Here is an 8,299-nt window from a genome sequence, read left to right as displayed (position 1 = left end):
GAAAAATTACCTATTTGGCCTTTTCTTTCTTTTCTAATTTGATTTTTTGAATTTTTCTTCTTCTTTTTTCCTTATTTTAATCATAGATTTTTTATGTTCACGCTCCTTATATGCGTGAAATACACGATTTTGTCTAGTTCATCGATTAAGTTGCCACATAGACTTGGTCAATGGTCAGAGGGATTTAAAATATTACTTTTGAACGAGTAGAGGTGTCTAGATGAAACTTCATCAAGTTTGGAGACCGGGATGATAAAATGGCACAAGTATAAGTGCCATTTAGGCTATTCTGCCGAAGTTGAATACAAATTCCTAACTATTAGTTTAGTCTAGATACTTTTTTTTGGGGGGGTAAAACGGTGTGGAAAAGTCAAAGTTGGATAACTATAGTATACTTTAAAAGTTCTAAATATTGTAGAATATCTTAAACAATACAAATAAGAAAACGTGTATAACAAAAATTTTAGTTGATTTCAATTAAAATGACTATTTTGTCTAATGTGAACTTTATTTTAAAAGGATAAAAAAGGCGAATGACATTTCGCTAAGGGCCTTCGTACTTTTAATATAGTATAGAGTATAGATATAGATAGATATAGATATAGATAGATATAGATGATATGATATGATATACATTAAAAAAGTAAAAGTAAAACAAAGTAAGGTTCATCAAACGGGGTGGACCTGAAATGCAGGCTATAATAACTCTCTCTCTTACAAACATTGGAAGTTGAAACAGTGAACCGGAATATAGTGAAGTGTCGAACAATGCTACTCCTACTTTACTTTGCCCACCGAATCTCCCAACTTATTAATTTTTGTTTTTCTTTTAGAAAATAAAATAAGTACTGCACTAGTTAATAAAGTTAAAAAGCTAAGTATAAATAATCAATTAAAAACTGCAGCTCTTTTCCATCTCCGCCAATCGCCATAGTCATTACTCATTACTTCTGCTCCTCGATTTCCCAATAACTAGGGCGTTTTTGGCTCGTTATTTTTCAATCAGTTGAAATATGGAGAAAATCAGGAAAGCATCTCATGCTGGTTCGTGGTACACTGATCATCGTAAGTTCCGCCAATCGGTTTTTCTTCCGATTTCACTTTTTTCCCCAATTAAATTCTATTTCATCTAGCAGATTAATCCTCGTATATTTTTGTGTAAGCTGGTGTGGAAACAGTTAAAAAGTTTTTTTCCAAATTACGGTCTATTTTTGTTGTTACTTTGATTGTTACTGTTGTTTAATTGGCTGAAAAGTAGTGAAATTGAAGGTTTTTGCTTGTTTAAATTGGCGCTGGTTCCTAGTTTTTACATTCGAGTCGAAAGAGATGTAGCGAGTAGCGACAGTTATAGCAACATTGATCTATGAATAAATTGTGCATTACGGAAGAAGCATTTTTTTTATGCGTAGTGAAGAAGAATTTATTCATAGAATCTCTTCAATTTTTTTTTTTTTTTTTTTTTTGAATTTCTTTGAAAAAGTTCATTTTTTCAACAACAAACCCACTAAATTCCCACAAGTGGGGTGTTGGGAGGGTAACGTGTACGCACACCTTATCCCTATCCAAGGAGGACAGAGAGCTTGTTTTGGATAGACCATCCCAAGGAGGGCAGAGAGCTTGTTTTCGATAAACCCTCGTCTAGAGAGCAGAACAACAAAAGGAAATTAAGAAAACCAAAGCGAAGATATCAATCAAACACTAGGTAAAGATAGCAATCTACGAGTAAAAGGGATACCATACTAATACTAATGTTGCTGGTCAGAGAAAGAAAGAGCAAAACGCTTGACTACCTACTAGCTTTCTACCCTATTCTTCGACCTCCACACTCTCCTATCAAGGGACATGTCCTCGGTAAGCTCCAGCTGGGCCATGTCCTCTCTAATTACCTATCCCCAATACTTTTTTAGCCTACCTCTACCACTCATCATAACCCCTATAGCCAGCCTTCACACCTCTGAACTGGGGCATCACTGCTTCTCCTCTTCACATGTCCGAATCATCTCAGCCTGCCCTCTCGCATCTTATCCTCCACGGGGGCCACTCCCCCTTTTCCCGAATAATTTCATTCCTAATCTTATCAAATCTGGTATGCACGCACATCCATCTTAATAATCTCATTTCAACTGCTTTTATCTTCTGGACATGAGAGTTCTTGACTGGCAAACACTCTGCCCCATATAACATAGTCGATCTAACCACCACTTTATAGAACTTATCTTGTTTAAGTGGCACATTCTTATCACACAGGACACTGGAAGCAAACCTCCATCTTATCCACCCAACTCCGATATGAGGTGCGACATCCTCATCAATCTCCCCATTTCCTTGTATTACTGACCCAAGGTACCTGAAACTTCCTCTCTTGGGAATGACTTGTGTATCGAGCCACACCTCTATGTCCTCCCCCCATGGATATGCCACTGAACTTGCACTCCAAGTATTCCATCTTGGTCCTGCTTAATTTGAAACATTTAGATTTCAAGGTCTGCCTCCAAACCTTCCAGCCTCTCGGTAACACCATCCCGCATCTTGTCAACCAGAACTATGTCATAATGAAAAATTCTTTGAATAAAGATTGTGTATTAGTGAAGAAGCATTGATTATCTTTAGGTATATGGTGTAATGCTACAAAAGTTGGATATAAGTATGACCAAAGATGAACTTTATTATGTGTTACTAATGTGGTTATCCTGAGCTTTATTATGTATTTTTTATGTTGTTATATCAATCAATCAACTATACATCATCCCAGATTAGTTGGAGTCGGATATATAAATCCTTTATAACCATTCTGCTATATTTACATGTTTTTTATCCAAAACAGAGGGGTTAATACTAGAATTGGCCAATAGCATGGTGATCAAATCATTCCTTTGTTCTGTCCTTGTCATATTGTTCATTCCTCTCATTACTTTAAATCAACCAATCGGTTGGAACATACTGCCACCTTCGTCCCAATATATATGACATGCTTTCAACTTTGGGAAGTCACAAATGCTTCACACCATTATAATATTATTTTTATACAATTTTCTTAAGTTTCAAGAGTTCAAATTTATGTAACTAATCAAATTTAAAATTTGTAATGATGCCTTTTCTTCAGACTAAAATTTTCAATTGTTTCCTCAATATTTTCAACCACTACTACTCATATAACACCTTAAGTCACTTATATCTCAAGCTCCATGCTGAATGATATGGTGTGACCTGAAATGAGATGGAAGGACTGGTAGAAAAGCCAAATACTGATGTGTTTAGGGAAGTTACAAATGCCCATTCTGATAATACATTGATGCTTCGCTATTTTCCTTGCCAGCCCAAGAACTGGCAGAACAGCTTGATGGCTGGCTGAGAGCTGCTGGCTTAGCAAAATCTTCTGATGTACGAGGTGTAATTGCACCGTGAGTTATCTCCGTTTGCTATCAATATATAATCGATTGTATCCCATATGTGGTTCTAACTGGTTATGTTAAACTCACTAGTCATGCAGGCTATTCATATTCTGGTAGTGCAGCAGCTTATGCATTTGGGAACATAGACCCGACCAACATGTGAGTTTACTATGTGCTCTTTCCATTCTGATTTTCTTTTGAATGTGAAAACCCACATGCACATTAACAAAAGCTTTTTATTAGGAATTTCTTTTTAAAAGTGAGGTTGTTACTTGCTACACGTAATTTCCTCCATCCTCGATTTACCAACCAAGGTTGACTCAAGGGGCTATTAAAGTGACGAAACATTGAATGTGCTATTATGTTCGATTTTTTTAAAAAGATACATCTAGTAGTTGGAACATGTGAAACATGCGAAGAATACATCAAGTTCAAAATGTTATAGAATAGTACTCCCTCTCTATCCCAAATTGTCTTTGCACTCCTGAGAGTAATTTAAATCTCTGAGTGATTGTTTTACATATTATTAATATCTTGAAGGGAAAAGAAGAACTTTTGTCTTGTGTGTCTCCCGTTGAGCTTTTCTAAATATTGTTTGTGTATGACAAAGTTATTGTTCCCTTTTCACTTTGGAGAATTGCTTAAATAGGTCCTTTAAAAGCGGAGTGTACAGCAATTTGGGATGGGGGGAGGGGTTGTACTTTGACTTTTTCATGATAGACAACTTGCTACCTGAAGAAAGAGCTTACTAATTTTGATGGATTTATGGAAAGTAGCTGGTTATTCTTTTCGGTGAGGACTAAAATAAGATCTAGTTCAAAGAAAATTTGATCTAGGGAGTATTTGAATAACCACTACATGAGATATGGAATACTTTGAGCTCTTTGTCTTAAATATTTTGAACTCTTTGTTTTACAGTTCTCGGGTATTTCTACTTGGACCATCTCACCACTATTATACTCCAAAATGTGCACTTTCAAGAGCCACAGTTTACAAGACTCCTATAGGAGATCTACCCATTGATGTAGAAGGTAATGCAAACTTCTTTTCTTTGCATCTTCATCTGTAAGACAAAACCTATAAAAAGTTCAGATAGTTGCTATTTGTATAATCCAGGAAAGAACTCTGCAGAAAAGATTTGGAATGGAAGAAGGGAAGTCTAATCTGAAAATTCTCTTAATATTGCTGGACTTGACTTGCAAGGGCTTATCCCAGATGTATGCTAGTTGCCAAATTAACCCTTTTTCTTTCATTCTTCCAGCTTCATGGCACGTTTGTCAAACCACTAATTATTTATCTTCCAAATGTTTTGCTGCTCTGTTCATGGTGCTGCATATTGCACATACTAATGTCATGATTCTCTGTTTACAAATTTGTAATTATTTGTATACTATGTATGCTGAAGAAGAGTAAGCAAATAATCAACTGAATTCTTCAAGTAATGAACAAGACAGTTATACCATAACATATAGTCTTATATATCAATTGCCGAATTGCGTTTGTCTAATAGACTAACTTCACACTGGCTGGCAAGATGTTATGTAATTACTCAAAGAATAGTTCCGAGAAGTTTGGGTTTTTAGGTCTCATAATAAGTGATAGCTGCTAAGATTAGAAGATTAACTTAAGCAATGAGGAATGAGCTCTGTATGGGAATCACTCGCTGCTATTGGGGAAAATGTGGGAAGATACTCAATACCTAGAAAGAGGCTACATCTAATGGATATGACAATTTGATAATTACCATCAGACATACTATTAGCCCCCACCACTTCCGTTTAACGTAAGGAAGTATGACACGTGAAGTGTGGTTCAGGTGCACGTCATGAGTTCAGGTCTGTTGCTGACAGGAGCCTGGTATATAAGCAGAAGTAGGGCAGAGGAACAGGCATATACTCCCTAGAGATTCTAACTTGTGGGCCAACTATAACTATTTGTGGGCATATATTTTGAGACCTAACAATTTTCAAAGTAGATTTATAATTTGTTAGACAGCCTCTTGGATTTTGGCGTAGACACTCTGTGTATAAACACTGAGATCAAATGACATAACTATAACAAAAATTAAAGTAGATCTTGACACTGCACTCTGTTCAGAAACTTTAAGGATAAGTGTATTGCTGCCTAAGTTGCTCCGACATGGCAGTTTAGGTGTCGTACCCGTGTCGACACGACACTAGTATGGGTGTGGGTATGGGATCCGTACCGGATATGGTCAAACAATTTTGGGTACTTTGACCTCAGACAGAAAAATTCGAGACGAGATACAATTTGATTCCCGAAATCAGAACCAAAACTAGGCTAAATCAAAAGAAAATAGCATACCTTATCTAGGAAACCAACCATTTACTTATCTACAACTTGAAAATAAAGAAATTTACACTTTACAAGCTAAGTATTCCACATAATTTCTCATAATTTAGAGATACTTTTATATTTTTATTTTTTTGAATTATTTTTAGCCGGATCCTCCCACCCGTATCCGTACTAGGATCCATATTCCCGAATCTTAGAATTTACATCTCGAAGTGTCCGATCTCTAGATCCGCACCCGTGACGGACACCCGCACCCATGTCCGAGCAACTTAGATTGCTGCAAACTACACCGGAGTCAATCTGCAAATTCTGGTCCTCCGCACTTGACTTCTGACAGTTAAAGCAATCAGCACACTAGGAGAGAGATTTAAAAATAAAGGCAGTTGAAACACAATCTTAACAAGCGATCAGCACTCTATTGTTCTGCTTATTTACGTGTGTAGTAAAAATGTTAACAAGCTTCTCCTTCATGTATGTTTTTCATTTTCTTCATGGAAACTTTTAAACAACTCTCATATAACAAAACTTGGTTTAATACCAGTAAATGACGAGCTAAAAGCTACGGGGAAATTTGAATTCATGGATCTTCGAGTTGATGAAGCTGAACATAGCATGGAAATGCACCTTCCATATCTTGCTAAAGTTTTCCAAGGGTATGCTTTTCTAAATTAAATTTCACTTATGTGATGGTTTATTCAGAGATAACTTTTAAAGTTACTACGACAGGTATCCAGTGAAAATTGTGCCTATTTTGGTTGGGTCTCTTAGTGCTGAAAGTGAAGCCCTTTATGGACGGTTACTCGCAAAATATGTAGATGACCCAAAGAATTTCTTCTCGGTGTCTTCGGATTTTTGTCATTGGGGTTCAAGGTGAGTTTGATTCACCAATGTTGCATGTAGTTATGTCTTGATCATATACAGAAAATATGATCCTTATTCTGATGGCAATCATCCTTGTTGGTGCTGCATGAATTCTATTTGGTCTTATTGATATAAATTGGGAAATTTACCTGAAACCGAACTTGAATTAGTTATTTTTGGTGCATTGGGATCTTTAAGGATTGATTGGTAGATCTCGGAGACTCAGACTGACTAAAGATGGGCAGAAATCTGGAAGTTTAATAATCTGATCCACATTACACTTGTGTTTGATAATAATGGTCCAAACAGGAAAGCAGAACAATTATATATTATATATATTAGTATAGCTGCAATAAACTGATTTCGAATTTATTGAACCATAGTGGTTCACATAAAGTTGTCTCATCGAAGACATAGTTCAATTCTCGCTTCTAAAAAAAGATGGTAAGTGCATGGTATCTGATAACTTCTAATCATGGCTCATTGCTTCTAGATGGACTATCACGGCAAAAAAAAAAGTGTGCATTGTAATGTCTGATGATGGATTCTCATTTTACTTAATACATATGTTCCTTGGAATCTTTCTTTACACCAATTGGGCTTTTAATTCTTAGGTTCAACTACATGCATTATGACAAAAGCCATGGAGCTATTTACAAATCTATTGAGGCCTTGGATAAACTGGGTATGGATATTATAGAAACAGGAGACCCGGATGCATTTAAACAGTACTTGTCGGAGACTGACAACACCATTTGTGGACGCCATCCAATTAGCGTTTTTCTCCATGTAAGTCTCCTCCTATCTTTTTCGATAAATTGTGTTTTTCCTGAAAGGTGTTGCCTTCCTGTTGTCTATGTGGACAACCTTTTTCCAGGATTAGTTATGTTTCAATAAACTTCTTGATTTGCCTATGTCAGGCTGGGTTGGGGTGTTCGCTTTACTTTATTATGTTGTCTGGTTCACTAATTATGTTATCCTCTTAATGTCCTTTAACTTTTATTTTTCACTCATGTAGATGCTGAAAAACTCCTCGATTAAGATAAAGATTAGATTCCTTCGATATGAACAATCGAGCCAGTGCAAATCTATGAGAGACAGCAGCGTAAGCTATGCATCTGCAGTGGGGAAAATTGATGCTTGAACTTTATTATTACAGAAATTAATTCTCTCTGGAGAAGCTAATTATGTGGATTTTAGTCAAATTGACAGTGTAATCTAACAATATCTGCCTCTGACATTGGACCATCTTATTCTGGGTTCCGTTATTTAAAATTTCATACTACTAAATTATTAACCCCATAAGTTAAACGGGTTCCTTGATTTAATTGCTCTGTATAGGTTTGTGGAGGAAGAGATGCGTATGTCTCTTTATTTACATGTTTATGCGTTTGATGTTGGGGTAACTTCTTATATTGATGTTGGAGTAACTTCTTATAAGTATTCTATGATCATCACAGAGTATGTTATAAACTCTGTGATGTTATATACTCTTGTGATGATCATAGAATACTTAGTGCTCTCTAGTTCTTTATTTTTGCATGCATGTTAGTAGGAGAGGCTTTTTATGCCTCAATAGGATTAGTAAGGTAAGGTTTAATCCAATAGTTGTTTGCTCATGTGTCATGACCCCAACCCCGGTCGTGATGGCGCCCAACACATTGCTAGGCCAGCCCGACCAATAACATAACCTTAACCATTTATACAACTCATGAATTTATTTAACACAG

At 36.2% G+C, this 8,299-nt stretch overlaps 1 protein-coding gene across 1 annotated transcript; it reads left to right on the top strand.

The window, feature by feature from the left end:
• The first annotated feature begins 810 nt into the window (after positions 1 to 810).
• Positions 811 to 7,967, top strand: LOC109206240 (protein MEMO1). The gene is made up of 8 exons (XM_019369052.1): positions 811 to 1,065; positions 3,317 to 3,401; positions 3,483 to 3,551; positions 4,311 to 4,423; positions 6,250 to 6,361; positions 6,435 to 6,578; positions 7,184 to 7,358; positions 7,588 to 7,967. The coding sequence occupies exons 1-8, from the start codon at positions 1,014 to 1,016 to the stop codon at positions 7,711 to 7,713; spliced, it is 876 nt and encodes a 291-aa protein (XP_019224597.1). The 5' UTR covers positions 811 to 1,013; the 3' UTR covers positions 7,714 to 7,967.
• Positions 7,968 to 8,299: the final 332 nt, after the last annotated feature.

Source organism: Nicotiana attenuata, unplaced genomic scaffold (genome assembly GCF_001879085.1).
Source record: "Nicotiana attenuata strain UT unplaced genomic scaffold, NIATTr2, whole genome shotgun sequence".
NCBI classification, from domain to species: Eukaryota; Viridiplantae; Streptophyta; class Magnoliopsida; order Solanales; family Solanaceae; genus Nicotiana; species Nicotiana attenuata.
The sequence above is the reverse complement of the archived record's forward strand: the minus strand, read 5'-3'. Positions and strand labels throughout refer to the sequence as shown.

Excerpts from the sequence above, each read along its gene's own strand:
- LOC109206240 (XM_019369052.1), top strand. The coding sequence starts at position 1,014 with ATGGAGAAAATCAGGAAAGCATCTCATGCTGGTTCGTGGTACACTGAT. Across the intron at positions 3,402-3,482 it reads GTACGAGGTGTAATTGCACC|TCATGCAGGCTATTCATATT; the intron begins GTGAGTTATCTC and ends TAAACTCACTAG. Across the intron at positions 4,424-6,249 it reads TCTACCCATTGATGTAGAAG|TAAATGACGAGCTAAAAGCT; the intron begins GTAATGCAAACT and ends GTTTAATACCAG.